Source organism: Pithys albifrons, chromosome Z (assembly GCF_047495875.1).
Source record: "Pithys albifrons albifrons isolate INPA30051 chromosome Z, PitAlb_v1, whole genome shotgun sequence".
In the NCBI taxonomy this organism is placed as follows: domain Eukaryota; kingdom Metazoa; phylum Chordata; class Aves; order Passeriformes; family Thamnophilidae; genus Pithys; species Pithys albifrons.
The window spans coordinates 75163007-75183616 of NC_092497.1; the positions used below are offsets into that span (position 1 = coordinate 75163007).

At 38.4% G+C, this 20610-nt stretch overlaps 1 protein-coding gene across 1 annotated transcript in view; it reads right to left on the minus strand.

The window, feature by feature from the left end:
* The window catches only part of SLC28A3 (solute carrier family 28 member 3), a 33818-nt gene that overhangs the window by 10353 nt on the left and 2855 nt on the right, over positions 1-20610 (minus strand). Inside the window, exons 2-10 of the mRNA XM_071581579.1 lie at positions 18639-18745; positions 16011-16102; positions 13936-14125; positions 11901-12045; positions 10262-10375; positions 8385-8462; positions 2554-2634; positions 869-949; positions 51-176 (exon numbers count right to left, since the gene is read on the minus strand). Coding sequence (XP_071437680.1) covers positions 51-176; positions 869-949; positions 2554-2634; positions 8385-8462; positions 10262-10375; positions 11901-12045; positions 13936-14125; positions 16011-16102; positions 18639-18745 — 1014 coding nt within the window. The remainder of the gene's footprint in view (positions 1-50; positions 177-868; positions 950-2553; positions 2635-8384; positions 8463-10261; positions 10376-11900; positions 12046-13935; positions 14126-16010; positions 16103-18638; positions 18746-20610) is intronic.

Sequence of the window (20610 nt, forward strand, 5' to 3'; positions counted from 1 at the left end):
GAAGATTTCAGATAAACCATATATTTTCCAGTTCTTTTCCCCCATCTTACCCCAAAAGAAATATATGCTCCTAAGACACTTCCAGCAATAGTTGAGAATCCTGCTGTCATGACTGCATGGAGCTCAGATTTGGTGATATATGGTAAGTAGGGCTGTACCAGGAGTGGAGACTCTGTCTGGGAAGTGAAAAACAAGCACCAAATTAAGAAATTGCCAATAAAAGCCCTTAGATTTATTTTATTCTTAGGGCAGAAAAATAAGCAATGTGATGCAGTGATTAACCACTGCTAAATATCACACTCATATTGCTTTTGGGTTTGGTTGCTGCTTGATGATCTTTATACATTGCTCTGAAACCTGGGACAGAGAGTGTTGTAAACCAGGATTTAATGGATTTCCCATTAATGTGGTCTGTAAGATGACGCCTCCTGCTTTTGCAGCTAAAGCCAAGGCCCTGTACTGCTAGCCCTAGATCTTAGTTTTCTGCACTGTCTTTCTCACCTGTCCTTGCCTGCCTTGCACACCTTCTTTTCATCTCACTTGCCTTCTCAATTAAAAAAAAAACCAAACTCAAACTGAAATTGTTATTTCTTCACAGCCTTGGAGTAGTCTGGTAATCATTTTAATGGACATCTCTGACATACATTTGACTTTCTGTTGGGAAAACATATGGTTTACAAAATCGATCCTGTTATGGATCACTCCCAACACAAGAACGTACTGAAATTTTGTAAATCAAATCAGTCCTGCTCTAATGGGGCCATATCTTTATAAGAAATGTTTGTTTAATACACAGATGCTCAATTAGCAGAATTATTTCACTATATTCAGTAATACTGTTATCATGTTTTAATATGTTTCAACTCACCTGTCCCACAAATATATTACCTGCAGCTACCAGAGACTCAACAGGACTTGTCCCCATGAAAATGTGCATTATCCAACCAACCTAAAATGATTAAAACAATGAAACAAAAATTTGGTCAGCTTATTCCAAGCCCTTCTTGAGTTAATCATATCAATCTAAGAGTTCTGAGACATGTTACAATTGTTTCCTGAGTTAATGATTTCAGCTTCAAGATACAGCACATTCTTGAAATTGTAATTACAGAAGAATGATTTAATAGAACTGAGAGTACCCCAGGCTCATCCTTGGCACAAAATTGTTAAACTAAATTAAACAAAACAGGCGTTTTGATGTGTCCCTATTGCTTATGTTCTCGTCCAAAGGGACTTGGATCATATAAAGGGAAAAAAATAGAAATTTAGATTAAAGATAAAGATACCTCGTAGAAATTTTAGCACACTAGTATCAGCTAGGTGAGGTTTATTGTGCTTATAGAACAACCCTGTGAGAGAGAAGGACAAAGTATTCTTCAAATATGATTTAACTACTATCGTATAGAAGATCTTATCTCTCATATGATAGGTTCATTGGGCAGAGAGAACAGAAGTGAGCTTGCTCTTACCTTAGTGGACAGTGGCATTGGACATAGGACCTGACAGAAATGAACACTGAGAGAATGAGGTGGGGAACCAGCTTTTGATCTTGTTTGGGTATCTGTGATAGGAAGGCATTTACAATTGCTACTATAATGCTTAGCAGGAAAGCAGAAATCCCCTGCCTATGATTTAAACTCCACCTTGCACTTTGAGGGCTGGGAGACAGTCAGGAAGAAAGGAAAACTTAAGCACGTCTGGCATCCAAGGAATGCTAAAGCTAGCCAGGAAAATCTAACAGTTACTATGACACTGGCAATAAAACTGAGAGATGGAATGTGGTAGTTTTGGCCTAGTAGGCCTTAGTTTTAGTTAGGCGTCAGTTTTAGTAAGCCTCAGTTTAGTAGGCCCTGATAGGCCTACGAAGATATGAAGGGATAGGTTATCGCCTGACTTAAGCAATCAAAGAAATATTTCACACCAGGTGATACAAACTAGAAGATAAATATGGTAGAGTTTCAGGAGTTTTGTCTTTCTGATCATGGCTGGGGTAGAGACAGGATGCTGCTGCTGTTTTGCTGAGTTAGACCCCAGCACTGCTGCTTGCCACTACGTTATCTTAAGGAAGTAAAATATTTATTCTTAATTTTCTCTCTGCTTGGGTCTGTCCCTCAGGGGGTTGAGCTCTCTTGGGTGATTTGTAGCCAAAATAATGAGATTTGTGTTTGCTGGGAGTGGGGAGTTGTTTCTTTTTACCTTTGTATATGTGTTATATTGTAGTTTGCTTTTAATTTTCCCTCTTTCATGTAAATATAAACCAGTTTCTTTTTTAAGTTTAAGTTTTGGGGTTTTTTTCCTTCCTTTTCCCTTGGCGGGTGGAGGAGGGAGGCTGCACTGCTGTGGTTGAATACTTGGCACTTTCCCAAGGTTTCAAATCAAAACAAGGAATGTGATGTCAGTTAGGATTTTTCAGTGGTAACATTTGGTAATATTTTGAGGTTAAAAATAACATTTTCATATGTCTACCCCTGAGCTCCTTGGCCAGGGACAATGCTACAGTTCCTCTGCATGTTTTCAAAAAGTGTCCCAAATTACACTGAAAAAAAATCATACCTTTCCAATGAGCCACTGCATGAATCCAACATGGTAAAGCATAGACATTACTGTGCTGAAGAAAACCACAACTGGCAGTACCTGATTTGGAAACACAAGAGCATTTAACACCTTTAGAGCAGTTTTCTTTCCTTGATTCTGTGGGCGATTTAATTTTTGAAAAAGATGGTCATGTTTCTAGAGGTGTACTTACACATATTGAAAACTCATCAACTTTACACTTAAGCTGTAAAATTGTTAACCTTCTAGACTTGTTGTTTGTGTTGGAATTAACTAGCTGTCGTTGCTCTACATAGTTGTCTAACAGTTCCACAACAATTTTGGAACTGTTTGGTTTAACACAGTATATTTTAGTCTATAGCCATATTTAAGTCAGTTCAGATATTTACTGGGCAATTGCATCTACAAAGACTTGGATATGTACGTATGTAGATTTTGAAAAACCATGAGTGGAAATATTTTCAATGTGACTGTGGTGTAGAATTCAGAGTTCAACTTTTCATAGAATCATAGACTGCTAAGTGTTGGAAGGTAATTTAAAGATCATCTAGCCCCAAATTCCTTTGCCATGGACAGGGATACCTCCTACCTGACTAGGTTGCTCAAGGCCTTATCCAACCTGGCCTTGAACACTGCCAGGGTTAGGGAATTCCCAGTATCCCTGGGCAACATGTTCCAGTATATCACCACACTCACACTCATGAATTTGTTCCTAATATCTAACAAAAATTTACCCTCTTTCAAATTGTATTCATTACTCCTTGTCTTATCACTCCACTTCCTGATGAACAGTCCCTTTTCAACTTCCTTGTAAACCTCCTTTAGTTACACCGGAAGGTTTCTGCAAGGTCTCCATGCAACCTTCTCTTCTCCAGGTTGAACAGCTCCAACTTCCTCAGCCTGCCTTCATAGAGGAGGTGCTCCATACCTTCTATTAATTTCATGGCTCTCCCCTGGACTTGCTCCAACAGTTCTGTGTCCTTCTTATGTTGGGAACACCAGAACTGGATGAAGTACTCCAGCTAGGGTCTCACAAGAGCTGAGTAGATGGGAAAAATCACCCCCTCAATACACTGGCTCCTTTTGATGAACCCCAGGATTCAGTTGGCTTTCTGGACTGTGAGTGCACAAGGTCACGTTGAGTTTTTCATTGACCATCACCCCACCCCTCACCTTCCATCATCTCTATGTCTGTTGTTGGCTAAGTTTTTTTTGGTTTTTTTTTGACTTTCTAATTTTTTTTAGGTTTTAGAAGTAATTGCAATAGTAGTAAACCACAGATTTTAGTGTACCATTATTTCTAGCAGCTTAAATCCAATGTTTATGCATTCTAAGCCCTATCCCATATCAATGCCTCAAATTCCATTAGCTATTTAGACTTTTTTCAAGGTAGAAGGCTGAATAATATCTTAAAGACTGCAGCTTGAGACAAAAATGTGGGCACATTGACTTCAAAGCCAGAACACTGGAAGACCACCAAGAAATCTATGTGCTATGAGGAAGAGAAAGATGATGAAGAGAGGGTCCCAATTCACCAGAATCAATTCCTGATGGGGTGTGCCAGGGGCGGGTTGGGGCAGGACAGAGGGATGTGTGAACAGAGGATTGGGTGGACAATATTACAAAAACCATGGAAATCAGGGTTTGTGCACACGTGTTGCTATGTATTCCTGTGGGCCTTAGGCCTGGACATTAAAGGACTTTTGCTCTTTATCTTATTCCGCATTAACTTGGCTCGGAGTCCCGTTTTCTGCAGTCTCTCAAGGAATCACTGTTTTTTACAGACTATTTGATTGCAATATAAGCCAAAGTTGTTTTGATTGTGACTTGATTTCACAGAATCAAAGGCATCTTTTTTAGGAAGCCCATACTGTGTAGATCCCTTTTAATAACACACTACAGAAAAATCCTCTTTTATTCTGCTCTATATACATCCCGAATAAAACTAATATCACTTGATTCTCAAGTGTGTTAAATACACAGGACCTCATCACTTCTATGCTAGTATACAACAGGAAGAAACACCTCCATCAAGCATATCCAAAATTAGTCAGATAGATTAATTGCAGTTAAAACAGTACCACTAAGACTATGAAGCTTTCATGTGTGTTCACTAATGACATAATACACTATAAATAAAATCAAGTAACAGAATGAAAAAGAACAAACCACTTTGTTAGTTCAGATCTTTTTACTGAACTGAAGTTGTGCCTTTCTAGAGGAGAGCTGGTACCATCAAGAATCTTGATAAATGTTTGGAAATTCAATTTAGGTGATCAGAACTTTTCACTGAGTGCAATTAACCAATATCATTGTCCTGTCCAACAAGTTAATATGAGGGTGCTTTCTCTGGTTTTCTGAACCTTTTTGCAATCCTCTAGGGATAGTTTGTCATGCAGTAATATTAGAAGGTTTAGTTCAGTAAAAGTACCCTGCTTTTTCTCTCCTGCATTTCCCCTTCCTGTTCCTAGGCGTATGCTAGCCAAAGAGGCATCTGACTTCCAGCCAGCTCCATACTCTGGCACAAATAGGGACTAATGCAATGCCTGTAAAGAAATGGGTCTGGAGAAGGAGTAGGCAGATAGACAAAGGTCAATGGTCTGTAGTTGATGGCAAAAACTGTGAGTGACCTCCCATCTTTCATTCTAAATGGACAAGAAAGGCTCTCAAGTTTTAGAGTTTGGTTTGGTTTCAGCAGAAGGAGAAGGAGAGAGAGCATAATGTTCTGCCGACACTGGTGACAGCTGGCCTCCTTTGGCCTTCTCCATGTTCCTCTGAAAATATTTCAGGTAACTTTAGAACATGCTTCTCTAGTTTTGCGGTTGCAGGCATTCCTGGATGAAGCATTTGTCTTTATAAAGCATGGAGTCTACCTCAAGGTATGGGTACTCTGAACACGGTCTCACAATGGAGTTGTCTCCAACTTGCTTCTGCCATTAAAAAATTCATGTTTAATTTGGATGTGCACACACCATTACAACATGAAGGTGGAGATAGCTGTCAACTGTGAGAAAATTGAGGAGAGAACTGCAAAAAGGAAATACAATCGCAAAGTCGGAGTGACTTTACCTGTAGCAGGAGCCTGTTCCTCGAAAAGGTCTAGCATGTTTCTGTATGGGAAGAGTGGATGGGTCCTGCAGTTTAGTCATAACTGCATGGTTAAATTGTTAGTATTACATTTTTCTCTGTAGACCAACTTGTGTAGAAGTTTAGTCTTCACTATGTATACCTTCTGATACCTACTACATACCATTAAATAGTCAAGTTTTAACTCATGAATACATTTAATGAGCACTTTGAAAAATTGTACAGCCTTTCAATGAAGAATTATGATCAAAGAGCTCTTTAGAATTACATTTATGTGACCTACAAATGTTGCAGTTAATGCTTCCCCTAATACAACCTCTAAGAAAATAAATTCTTTAATTGGTATGTTTTATGAACTGGGATATTTCCTATTTATTATCAGTTCTGCAATATGGTTTGACCTTACTAGAGAGCTACTTTCCAGATCATGGTTTTTACAAATGCTACATACAGAGCAGGGAGTTAAAACTGTTGTCTGCTCTCAACTTCCCCTCCCACTTGTGACTTGATGTTTATTTTTTTCTCATTTTCCTACAGAGGAGAAATCGCTATTGATGTTTAAGGAACATCCTGCTTTTGCACACTCCTAAAGCTTGACCTTTGAAGCAAAGCCTTTCTCAGGGAGCCATAACCCTCCTGGTGTAGAAAGGAAGGTGCTGATATAACAGAAGTTTAATTTCCTGCTTGCTCAAAGCAAACTTTGCTTTTCATAGTCAACAGGACAGATGCCTTAATACTAAGAGGTTTTTTTCCAGCTGCTTAAGTACTTGGATGTGCTTGTTTATGTGGGCAAGTGGGTCTTTTTAAACTCTGAAACTCTACATCTGCATCCACAAATACATGTTTAGAATAACCCAGTGTCCACCTAAGTTAGCAGAAAACTGATGTGCCCCTGCATCCTGCTAAGGATGCAATATGGGTACAATTGGACTCTGACAGTTTTCTGTGAAGACTTACCCTGCCCCTTGCCTACTGTCTCAAGAGCTAAGGCAGTATTGAGACATTTCTCTTTCAGAGTATGCTTTGAAATATCTTGTGGAAAGATTTGCAGAGCTCAGAGAAACATGCAAACCTCATAAAATACCTGAAAGACACAAAACCCCCCACTCTGGACCATCTTAATGTCTACATAAATGAGAAGCGTTTCAAGAGAGAATAGGCTGGCTGTCACTCATACAGAGGGAGCAGATGGAGCATGTTTTGGCATTGCTGTGAACTCACTTGCTATTCTGTTTACCATATAAACATATGCAGCTCTGAAAATCAACTCCTGAGTTTTATTTTCATGTTTTTCTGTGTGAAAATAACCTCCTTGTTTCTGTTATCCTCCTCTAGAAATTCCATGTCTTTTGCTGGCTTGAACCATAGAATAAGATTGATGGATGTTTGCATACACGGAAGCAAACTTTTGGCTATCTGGCCCCTAGTTATGGCTTTAGTCAGCAAAGTACTTTACAGCACCATTGAGGCCCTAAAAATAACCTTGAAAGAATCATATTCATAGGAGATTGTTGAAAACCACAGGAAAAATAACGCAAGGGGTGGGAATTAAATAATTTTACCCCTAAAATATGTAATTGGGAATACAAATTGTTATTTGAATACTCAACAGAGTAAAGGTCAGAAGAGCCTAGAATGTGAAACAACAGGTTTTACATCGATATTTCAAAAAAATTCACTTTAGTATTCCAAAAAATACTGAACTTGAAATGTAATTTATATTTATTGATAAAATACTTCATTTTTTTTCTCCTCTAAGATAGGCTGACACCATTCTTAGTAGAGCCTGAATTACAGATAGCACCTTTTCTAGTGCTTCTACAGATAGCACCTGCTTTCTCAAGTAGTGAAATAGCTAATTTTGAAGATTATTTAGTTTGAAATACCACCTCAAGAAAAAGAGAATATAAGAGGCATGTAAGCTCATGGTCAAGTGTCTGAAACAACAAAAGAATGATCTCTGAGTAAGTCCTGATACATTTCTCATGTTTGTTTGGGGGTTTCTTGTTTGTTATTTGGGTTAGGTTTGGATTTCTTTGCTTTATTATGTTCTTAATCCCACATAAACAGGTATTATGGCATGGACTACCTCTCAGAGCAAAACCAGGAAGGATACTGGTACAGATTAGAGACCACAGAGCACATAAACTGTATTCCAGCAGCTTCCCAACAAGGTCTCCTAAGGGAGATCTGGGAAATCTCTGTGGGATCTTACTAATAATAACCATGCAGTGTAATGTAATTCTCCCTGTTTATGCACGGGTAGCTTCTAACTCTTTCCCCAGGTATAAATATATATCAAGGTTTTCCTCTTCTGCAGGGGAAATGTCTGTGAGGCAGTTGGTCTACACAGCATTTAAGGATACAACAGTATACCATCATATATGACTTTTACTTATGGAGAGGTGGGGAAGAAAGGCTGGGGGTAATATTTCTGTCGGTTGTCAGGTGAGTTTTTATTCCTGTTCCTTCCTTGTACAAAGATATCCCGAAGTTCTGTCTACATGCAATATATGTTGTTATACTAAATATGTCCTACCTAACTCAATCTATAGCAATGAATGAAAGGCTTCCTGGGGGGGTTCCCAAACTTTCTATTCAGAATGTCACATAGTAAGGAATAGTCAACCTCTTGACTGATTTCTCTAGTAACCACATAGGTGTCCCAAGACATACAATAAATATATTTTCCAGCTACACTGTTGTCTATCTGCTACATACAGCATGTATAAAAACTGCCTTACCTTAAAAGCAAAGAAATGATCCTTGTAGTTGTCACCAAACACAAACTTGGCACCTGCATCAGAGTATTCCAGAAAAGTCTAGGAACAGAAAGCAAAGTAAATTAACCATAAACTCTTGGTTGCTGCCAAAAACTAAGCAGATATTGCTATTTGTGTTGCACAGATTAGTGAGGTCCAAGGAGTTTGTGCTCTGTATGTGTCCAGGCCTTACTGACTATGTCTGGCTGAATTGAGGGTCTCTGCCCTGCTCTACAAAGAGTGCAGTTTCGTTTAGGGTATGTAGACAAATGACAGGGGCATAGGGCACAAGTTCCTTGAGTACCAACATAATAGAGGTTATAAACTAAACAAAAAGAAACATTTTTTAATCCCAATACTATGGTGCATTTCTATGCTCCATCTCATGCAAGTAAATACAATAAATGAGACAGTTTAAAATAGAGATTTAATGGCTGAAGTAATGAGTTTTGGAAGGAGTAGCTAAAAGCTAACTGAAGAAATCTAATACTTAATTTAGATCTGGTGGTGCATTTTTATACACCTGATGCCAACATATGCATTAATGATAGAATTTAAAACAGAGTTAAAGTACAGTTTATAATAGCTATAGTAATGAGCTCGGACAGGAGCAAGTGCAAACCGTATGAAGTTAATGACAGGGGGCACCAGACTTGCTTCAGTCAGAGACCGAGAGAACCTGGTGACAAAACCCAGATTACTCCCACTGCTTGCAGATTAGACAGATATCAGCCCTGTGCCTTTGCTTCCACACAGAGACAGTACATTCTGCACTGTCTTATTTTACATGTGCTTAACTACCTGTGAAGAGAAGTTGTGAGAATAATATTCCTGGGGTGAAAAGTCTGAATGTCCTTCAGTGGGTACTCTCTGATCTACATTTTGGACATAGCTCATCCATTACTTTACAGTAATGGACTTCTTTAAAAAACTTCATGTCTGCAGGGACACGCACAGACAGAGCCGGTCCACTCTGTGGAGATTTTTCCTGCTTGCAGATGTGGATTTTACCACATGTATTAGTTGATTTATTTTCTTATATGTTGTGAGGCCTATAAAAGGTCCCTCATGCCAGGATTGCTGCTACTCTGAAGACAACAGTGATTCTACCCAAACCCCATGGCTTTTCAGCATATCACATTTATTGCAATGAAGTTTTGGAGTTGAGTCGTGCCTGTAGGAATCTGAAATCCAGCTTACAGCAAAAAGAGCTAGAAATCTTAAACAGCAAGCCTTGGTCAACAAAGGCTGAGAGAAATTCCATCACCAAGAACAGAGGAGGCTTGGTAATGCTCAACTTGAAGATAAGCTGTCTCTTGCCTTAACATAAGAGTCTAGAATGAATGTTATCAGATTGTGTTGTAATCCCCTGCTATCTTCCCTCCATAAATTCCTGAAATTACCATAACCCTTCCTACCTATTAGCATATGTCTCCCTGAAACCTTAAAAAGTGGTCAAGTGTTCAATAAAGTATTCCAGTTTTCTTCCCTGTAGCTGGGATTGTGTAGTTTTCTGACCTTCACACGTGCCTAAGAGTTTCTACGAGTGCCCTGGCACAATACTGGTTTTATGTTTCAAGGATGCAAGTTATAACTTCAGCCCAAGGATGGTAAATCCTTTAAGAAATGGGATCACTTAGCCATTACTCATCAGCTGGTCCACCATGGTCTTGTATTAACTGGATAAAAAAGAAATGTAAAGGTTGAATTCAGGTAGTCAATTACCTTTCTGAGAACCAAGTTCTTGAGAGGAGAAAAGATCCCTGGGCAAATAGATCCTTGAATAGCCTGACTGTTATGTAAGAGTCTCAAGACAGAAAATTGTATTAAAAAAGTAAGGATTTTTCCCAGTAGCTTACCTGGATCTGAATACCTAGCCAGTTAAATGCATCAAAACCCACTCTGGTCCTCAGAATAAGAAGCCCAAGAATAAACTGGATTCCTATTCCTGAAAGTACTGGTCTCCAAGCAACCTAGATAGATAGAAAAATAAATAAACTGTTATTTGAATAAATAATAATTTACTTTAGACAAAAAAAATTATTAAAATAAGGCAAGGGCTTTGTCTGACTGTACTGCAGGATAGGAGCAGCTGCTGAAAAAGACTGCAAGGGACTTTGATTGTCACATATCTGGACAGATAAGAAGGAGATTTTGCTACAGGGTTTGTCCTTGAGGAATTTCAACTCTGTTTCTTTTCCCCATCTTTAAAGGCTTTTGATACTTGAGAAATACTCAGTTATATATTGCAATTCATCATATAAAGGCAGTTGCAAGAAAAATTGAGGCTGACTCTGACGAGGTCTTTTTCACTACAGTGAAGATTCCTTCTCTATTGCTTCAGAAAATACCTTTGGTTTGTGAAAAGTGAATAAAATTATTTACAAGACAAAGAGCTGATATGGTACCCTAGTTTGCTCAGACTGTATTTGAATAATAGAAACCAGTTAAGTGTAATAGGGACTCATGGGGGAGCACAAAGCGCTTGGAGTAGGAGTTCTCACTTCACTTGGAAACCGCAGCAGTTGCAAAAGATTGGACATGTTCATTAGTCCTTGCCAAGAGTACTTTGCCTATTAAGAAAATCTCACCACTGATGCAAGAAGTGTTGAAAAGTGTTGGTGAAAGCTGGACAGTGGATATAGACTATTGAAAGCACGCACTGGTACGTGAGGCAGGCACACAGAAGTAAAAGCTGAAGTGGAAGTTGAGATGGCTGAAGTCCTTTGTAATACCACAGCGGAACAGAGTGGACATGTGCAGGGGAAAATTAAAATAAGTGGCACTGACCAGCCTATGAAAACGGGTGAGTGAAAACTGAGAACCTAATCTCAGCCTTGGTTTTTGAATTTGCAGTGGGAAGCAAACCTATGAGGGATTAAGAGCTCTACAAGGCAACAATATCTCTGGTTCCATGCAATTTATGTTGATATGATGACAATGTCCTTAAGTGCTGAGGACTGTGATGTGGCTCCTGTGGGTGAAAACATGCAGAAGGCCTACCTCAGCTTGCACTGATGCTCCAGGAACAAATGTGTTCCAACCTGCATCAGGGCTGAAACAAAAGTTGGGCAGTGGCTACCCAAAATAATGAGAGGTAGCTGCTGGTACTTCCCTCAGAAATTAAATACATCACTTGGTATTGGGCAAGCCTAAATGTTTTGCTTTCATGGGTTTTCTGGTACTCTTACTAAACCTGATGACTGGGGCTGTAGACAGCCCTGAGGACTTCACTGTCACTGTCCAAGCTCGCTCAGTCATGGCAGATGGACCTTGGGACTTAAACGGTGGGGCCAGTTCTGTGCATGCTGTGCCTCACCTAAAAAATCCACTGCACAGGTTTGAAGGGCACACCCACGTGGGGAGAGCCCTGCCCAAATCTTCATTCACGAAGTTTGGCCATACACATACATACACATACACTAAGCCTGATGCTAGAGCAGGGCAATAGCTTTTGAGACAATGAATAAAAAACTCCCCAAAGGAATAAATACTCACTCTGGTTGGGTATTTGGAAAAGATAAACATCAGGAAAACATACATCACAAGCCCACCAAAGGAGATTAGCTGGTGGGATCCTTTTTTTGTTGTGTCAAAGATGAGCCAGCAGATGATAGTTATAATAAGAGCTGCACACAAGACCCTGGGGAAAAAAGGAACATGACATCCTGAAAAAAACCAGTTATTCTTTTTCCTTCCCCTACTAAGAACGTTTACATTTCTGTTTGTGAATGAACTCTTTGTGCAATATTCTAGACTGAAACATGTAGTTTAAACAAGCAGGAACGTGCCCGTGATGATACACTTCTGACAACAATAACCCTTGGTGGCATTGCAAAGAAGTGCCCTCCAAAGAGGTCCTCGAATCCAAAGTATGGGGGAAACCCAATAAAGCATGATTGACTCTTGTCTAAGCGTTATTTCTATTACACAAAGTGTGGCTCTCCTCTTCCTTCCTATTCTTTGTTGAATCTTGCTCTGGGCAAGACAGACAGATTGTGGTTTCCACAAATTGCCCTGTGCCAATTAACTGGTGGACCTGTGAAGAACACTGTGTTGAGGAGCAGGTTATATATGGTTTATTTCTTTGTAACCAGATGTAGTCTGTTTAGCTGTATCAGAAACAATGACAAGAGCCATGCATACATCTGTGTTTCAGTGTTTCTATGGTCCCCACTATAATGGAACCACATTCAGCTTATTTATTGAAGGCACTTACCACAAAGAGTCTGAGACAGCAAAATATGTCATTCCATATACAGAGAGGAAATAAAAACAGCCCCAAGTCTTTAATGCTACTTATTAACTTCCACTGATTTCAGCAGTACCTATACACCCAGACTTCATTTTTAGACCTGGATTAAAAGCATTGAAGGCAAGGTCTATAAAATGGCTTGACCGTTGCAAAATTGAATAACACCTTTTTACATTTGAGAGATTTTCTGTTTCTTAGAGAAATATAGTTAAGCATCTAATCTGTGACATGCACTATTTAAGGACTGCAGAAGAGGTAACACAGCACTTCCTGCCCCTGGTTTGTTCCATCTGCTACTCAGGACTCTCCTGTTCTATTTGCTCCTTCCCCCAGGGAGGCTGTCAGATCATGTAATGGTGATGCTTCTTTGTGACTGCTCTCCAATGTGGCTTCTCAGCAGAAGAACCACAATCTTTGTATCATCTTTCAGAGCAAAACATGTTTTTAAATATTAGTAATAAGCTAGGACATTTTTCTGAACTGAGAATGACTCCTCCTTAGAGCTCTTTTTCTCTCAGTTAGTAGGTGACTTGACTGAAATAGAAGGCAGCTGGCCAGTTTACTTTTCCTGTTTAGTGATATTTCATTTGTTTTTTTATTTTTTTTTTTTTTTTCATTCTTCAAGGCTCATTTGGCCCCTCATATTCCCAGGGATAACTTCAATATTCCTGATACATGCTCAGGAATACTTGAAGTAAGTATCTGCCAGATCTAATTATCTACCATTTGGTAGATGCCAGATGAATGTCTACCATCCCAAATTAAGGTTATATGACCTTATTATTATGACACTAATTGTGGCTGGCATGTTTTAATTCCTGAAAGTCAAATAAAAACTGCTACATGTATATGTGGAAAAGTAGTGTCTAGGTAACACATTTCAGTCTTAAGCAGTTTGCATATGTTAAGGTTTTTATGAACCTAACAACCCCCTGAGCAAGTAACAGTAATGCACTTTTTGGCCTGCAGAATGAATCAAACATACCTGAACTTCTGTGAACATATTCTTTTCGAACAACAAACTTGTGCTATCTCAATTTTCAGTATTTTTGACACTTTGTGCCAGTATTTCTGATACCTAGCTACTGCATTTCAAGCTTAAAGGTGTGTCTGATATCTATAAACTGCAAAACACTGGTTTTTGCTGTGATCTTTTTGAAATTTCTATGATTGACCCATCTCCCTGTGCTTATGGAGTTGTAAGTTGAAATAAAACTATAGGATGAACTTGACAAATGCTTTGCTCTTCTACATAAATAGAAAGTAATTAATACTTACCATTTCAGCCAAAACCACTGTTTTTTCAGATATTTTTCTCCAGGGGAAAAGAATTCAGCAATTCTGTCTTCATACTTAGCTATGAAAAAGTCCCAGCAGATGAAGAAGATGGCTATGACAGTGATGATAAAGACTGGCAAGGCTCTCTGAAAATTCATGATGCAGGCTGCAGTAACTACTGCCAAGTATGCTGTCACAGAAACAAGAACATACATGTCCGTTAGGTTGGTCTTTTTAACCACAAATCATAAGGATCATATCTTAAATGTATAGGATATCATTAAAGTCAGGCCTGTGTTTATCTTCTCAATGCTTTTCTGACTCTTGGCTGAAATACTGAAAAATTTTGCTTTCATAGATAGTGATATAATATAGTCCTGATATGAAGGCTGGAAACCATTCTATCAGAGCAGTTTATATGCTTTGGCCAAGTCAAGTTCATGTCAAACATGTTCATAATAAACTTGGGAAAATTCAATACATCTAAAAAAGGGCTTTTCCTAAGTAAAACCTGTGAATTAAGAGCATCAGTCTTGCTCCTTCTTTCATAAGAGAATGAGCATATCCAATAAAACTAGAAAAAACCACTGAGAAATATGTCAATTGACTGATTTGATGGCCCTCTGAAGTAATTAAGAAGCTTAAAAGCAGTTTATTTCCTAAAGTAACTGTGAAATTATTTGTCATTTGGCAGTCTCATTGCTGATGCATGCTGGCCAAAGAAATACTCAGTTCTTGTAAATAATAATTTGATTTTGTCTATGGCAAACAAGGAAGAAGTACTATTGATTTTTGAAAGGCAAGTTGGGTTTTTGTGGAATTAACGTATAAAACTGTAGGAATAATAAGAGATTTTTGAGTTAAGAAAAAGGGGTTTTAGAATAACAGACAGAGTTTTGGGGCCTCCTAACGGGTATGACTTAATTTTGTGGGAAAGAGACCAATTACTAGTAAAAACAAGGAAGATAAGAAGGCTTTGAGTTCTGCTCATGGCAAAGGAATCTAAAAGATAACGTGGCCATAGCAATGATGCTAAATGTGTCATCCAATTAAAGATGTGATGAGAGTTATGGACACTGTGGTTTCAACCTATGAGATGCAGCTCTGGGTGGGAAGAAGGTGAGGATATATTCTGTGATTAGAAGTTAGGGCTTTTTATCTGTCTTTTGTCTCTCCATGGAGTTCTTAAATAAAACTGTCTTTGAGTGTTACACCTGTAAGCTGTTTAATTAATGGCCTAATTAATCCTCTCTCGTCTCCAAGATTTACTACTCACAGTTGTTTCTTTTACATGAAACCCTGACATTTCCTTAGCAGTCACTCACTCTCTTGAGCCAGAACATGCTTGCTCTGTGACAAAGCAAGACAAACCCATGTTATGAGGGCTGGATATTTAGCCTGCAAACAGCACTTTTATGACCACCTTCCAGTATGCTGATGCCTACCTCATGGATGTATCTCAGGTCTAGGTGTTGTCAGTGGTAGTAATAAGAAGATTGCAAAATCAAACTTGGTGAAGTGGAAGGAAGCAACCAACCTACTGGCTAATTAGGAAAGGGAGAAAGAAGAATATCTGAATAACTTTGCAGTGCATACTGTGATAAAAACATTTCCTCTGGAAAACATTTTTTGTGGATTTTGAGTGACATGGGTCAGAACAGTAAACTTTCCTGTCTAGCCTGCTGACTTAAGTTCAGTCCTGTTTGGTGCCTGACTCTTTTTAATGTAATTTCATAGTTTTGGTCAAGTTTCTGAAACTGTAGTTTTAGAGGCAGCTAGTAATGGAGTAGAGACAAAAAGACTGAACTATCTTGCTATCAGAAATGTGTTAGTCAGAGTTGAAATATGTTGGAGGAGCATTTTAGCAAGATTTGTGCTTTGGTGATGTTTGGAAATGTGTGGAGGTTTTGCAATCTGGAGTTCTTTCTGGGACTAAATTCACGCTTAATTCTTTTGAAATGCATTTTTAAAGACAGTCAAGAGTTTTTTGTTGCATAGAAGACAAACATAGCCTATAATCTCATACAGGTATTTAAGTAAAACTTCAGCAACCCTGAGTGTAATATATACTATACCTGTCACTAAAACTCCATAGATCACATAGTGGATTCTGGTTTTATGTTTCGCATAAAATTCACACACTTTGTCATATGTCTTCTCGAAATGCCTAGAAAAATTGGAAAAAATAGCAAAGAACAGAAACGTAAGCTTTTGCAGATGAAAATTGGGTTAAATTGGTCAAAGTTTCTCCACTGGAGTTGGAACTTGGTAGGGGTTAAACATGGATCCCCATGTGCCAAATAAAAATGTGTCTTTTTAGGAGGACTTCTTTGGGATGATGGACAAGTAAAAAAGAAAATATCACAGATACCTAATTGGACAATTTTTCAACTCACTAATGTGCTGAAGTTAGCAGGCCAGTTCTCCCAGCCCATGATGCGCAGCTCTTCTGTGAAGGGGTGTGTTAACAGGGTTACTGCAAACTGTAGGTAATAAAGATTCAGTGCCCATTACTAGACCTATGAAGTCTGTTAATACAACCAACCCAGCATCACTATGCAGAGCATAGTGTTGCTGTAACTGTGAAGGCCTAAGGCTGCACTTGTATGTGTAAAATAAACAATATCCATCTGTAAATTTACTACCGTAGGCATAGGTGTTTCTAGATTTTTGAAAATTTTGTTGTTAAATACATTAACTTTTCATCTCATCAGCTCATGGAAGTTAAAATTGCTATATTTGAACGTCCTACTCTAGTATCAGTTCTTCCAAACATTACGGATTTCACTTTGTTTCCTCAACTCACTAAAGGTAACACAGAGTGATTTCATGAGAGAGGTTGAAATTTAGGGAAGTAGTGGTTAACTAAGGCAATCCAATGCAGATTTTCAGTGTTAAGTATACTGGCAATGTGGATGTATTTCAGCTACCCTAAATAAACACCCTCATGTTGTACAAGCGAAAAAAGAAATCACAGCTACAGCTCTGTCATCTTCGAGGCACTGCTTTAGTGAGGCACATCTCTAAAGCAGTGCCTCACACCCTCATTCTATAAAGGCATGTTATATTTAGAGATGCTAATTATCCAGACTCTACTTGTCTGGAAGCCAAATGTAGCTGGAGTTACAGCCACACCGAAATTCAGCATGAATACCCTTCTTTTCTGTACTTAAAATAAAGATTAAATTTAAATGCAATTTGAGTGAAATAAGCTATATTAATTTAATTCATATCAGCACTCAGAAGAACAGAGCAGGAACCAGCCTTCACCAGTACAAATTATAATAGGGTCTTTGAGAAATCTGGATTGTTTTTGATATCTCAATTTTAGTTCTGAGAATTCCTGTTGCACAATTCACAGCACTTTTTTATAGATAACTTACAAGAATGTTAGGTTATCTATCCAATCTCAGCACAGAGGTTAGATACAACAGAAAAAGAAAAAACTAAGGAGAAATGAGAGATAGATGTATGAAAAGCCAGAGTTACTATAACAAAAAACCTGAAAAAGTACTATCTACTATCTGTATGCCACTTATGAGCCTTTGGGATTTAAAATTGTTACTTTCAGACTACAATTTCTTGTAATCTCTTATTTGGTTTAACATATCTACTTTTTATTAATTCAGCCTATTATCCCCTTGGTGCAAAAATACCTCAATTATCCAGATACACATGTCATAAATATACAGCTCCATTCTGAAAGATGGCAGAAAAAATTCCTTCCTTATGAAATTTCATTAAGGAAACATTCTTTTCCAAAAGCTGATCCTATAGGCTTGAAATGTAGCATGTTGTTGATGGCTTTTACTTAATTAAAGATGTTGAAAAAACAGATCTTGCTTAACCACACTAAGGTGAAGTATTTGTACATGCCAAAACTATTCTTGTTTGCATTTTGCACCTAAGAAATCAATTTTCTTTTGTGCATGTACTCCAGAAGTGAATGTTAACACCTTGCAGTTGTAATGAATTATTGTTATTAACAGAATGATCTTTCAAGGAGGCTGTCTCAGACCACAGGCTATTAAATACTATCTGTTAAAAGAAAACAATGACACAAATGAAGATTCAGTATGACAAAAAAACCCAGAAAAATACTTGAAGTAAAATTTTAAGTATTGTCTTAATTGTTTTAATCCCTTATATAGGGTTTTCCGTTTAAAAAAACCCACAAGAAGAACAAAAAACCAAGCAAACCAAAAAGCTTCATCCTCAGGTAAAATGTAGATGTATGTTTTCACTGTGTGCTCACTTGCACAAAAGAAGTGTAAAAATTTTGCTCCATCAAAATGGTTTTTTTCACAGCTATTCCGTTATTTTGCACAGGAGTAAATGCCTATGCAAACTGAAGGACAATAGTGAATATTTAACTTCTACAAAGAGACTGCTGTTTCAAACCTCTCCATAAAAAACAGTTATGGAAATGCTGGAAAAACAGTTATTGTACAAAAAGTAAAAGTTGTTCCTTTACTTTCACAAGCTTTAAAAGGATAGTTCCACAATCACCCATGTCAGTTGTAAGGTATATAAATTTTAAACAAGTTGTGTTTCTGTATTACACAAATTGCTATGCAATATGAACATCTATGTAGCATAGGGATATGGCAATGAAAGGCAGAGCTGTCACTCCAGAAGCAGAAACACTTGCAGGTTTTTGCTTAGGCCAGAAGTGAGTGGAAAACTTATCCATAATGCATTACCCTTTCAAGTGTAGTTGCTCATCATCTGCTGAGGCACGTTTGTTTTCACGCAGATCACTCTCAATATTGATGTATTCATCCTCCTGGAAAACAGATTGGTGCCGAGGCTGTGAGAGGGGTGTCAGCTTGTTAAATAAGGTGCAGGAAAACATCCCTGCTGGCAGATTACTGAAGCAGTCTCAAGACTTTCCTGCACTGCTACATGGCTCCAGCTTTCCCATCTGCCACCAACTCTGCGATCACTATCAGGCAAACCCACTGTTTAGACCAGCTGCGAACATTCTCAACTCATCCACACCATTTTCAAAGGGGAAATAAAGGCGGGAGAAATACCCATTACTCAAAGCTGAAGATGGCAGGGGCCCATACCACTGCAGGCAGCAGAAAAGCAAGAGAACTGCAGAGCTGCAGGCGGGGCCAGGGGAGATGCTAATAAGCCAGCTTGCCTAGCACCTCCTGTAGACATTCCCCTGGTTCTGTTGCTTCTCTCTTTCTGAACTTCAGTATGTTGGAACTTCCGTGTAAAGAGAATGGCTAAATTGAGCGATTCTTATGGTGTTAAAATTTAACTAAGTTAATACATTTATTCTTAAGAAAAGCTGCTGGGTAATAGCTAACAATTCTTTAAAGGGTTTAGTAGCAGAAACACACAATTTGGACAATTTTAAAGGTGATTGTTCCTCAAATCATCTTAAGAGCATTGTATGTTCAGCTACAGACACTGGTACAGACCACTTAATGCATTATAACACTGACAACAGGAGGCCAGTGAAAAATATTTATTAGCTGTGCTCTTCCCTTTGCATTGTATTTATTTTATGTTTACTTCTGTCTTGCTTTTAACTGTTGAGTTCTTTCATCCCACCTACCTTTGCTTTTTATAAGCCAGCTTTTTTCATTCCTTGAGGAGTGAGTGTGACTTGATGTCTAAAGTTACCAGAGATATGAATGATCAGAACTTATTAGATAAAATTTTTGCCTCTTCAATAAGGACTAAATACAAGCTAGATAAATCCAATCTCAGCTGTAAGGCTATTGTTAGTGTTGTAGGGTTTTTTAGCTGGAAATTATGTGGGCAGCTGTGGCAGTGCTCCGGCCAGTGCCATGGGAGAGAAGTTAACTGAACCACCTTGAAGGCAGGAGATACAATATTGTTTCCACACATTATGTATGACAGTATCGTAGCTACAGATGCACGATGTACTACATTAGCATGTAGACACTAATATGGCCAATTTTCTGAATTGAGGATAATGATTTAGGTTCCTTAAATTGCATGACATTTTCAAGGGGAAAAATAGTAACAACATGAATGTCTTATCAAAAACAGTGCAGCAATCTGTTGATGCTATGAGGTAGCATCCAAAATAGACAATTTTAGCATGTAGTTCTAAACAGTTGCATTGGGTTTTATTAAGGTTACATTGCACCGAAAGGAAGGAGCTTGCTAGGGAAGTTTGGCAGTGTGGGTAGAGCTATCTATCTTCTTAAAACCAATACAAGAAGCTTATTCATTGTAATTCACCCAAATGGTTCTTAGTAACTGCGACGTCCCTCATATCAAAGAGAGAGAGAAAGCAAGAGATACAGCACAGCTGTACATTTGTGGTTTATCTTCTGTTTTTTGAGAAAATTTTGACCTGTTGTTGGGGGAAAGTTGCTTCTGGGTCTCCTAGTTACTGGCATTATCACAAGGCAATAATGCAGGACATGCAGACTTCGAGGTTCAGGTGGAAACTGCATAGTGTACAAAGGGAGCAGCTGATATTTTACAGGATTGTGCATTTTTGAAAATGCAGTTAATGGTTTTAATATAATTATGCTACATGGATGCATGTCCTGCATGACAGATAACAGTAAATTTCTGGAGGTGTAGTACAGTACCACTGAAAATGGTGATGCAGTGAAATGCTTCTGTGATGCAGTGAAAAATCTATCACAGTACAGAAGAACGTGTATGCTATATCAATAG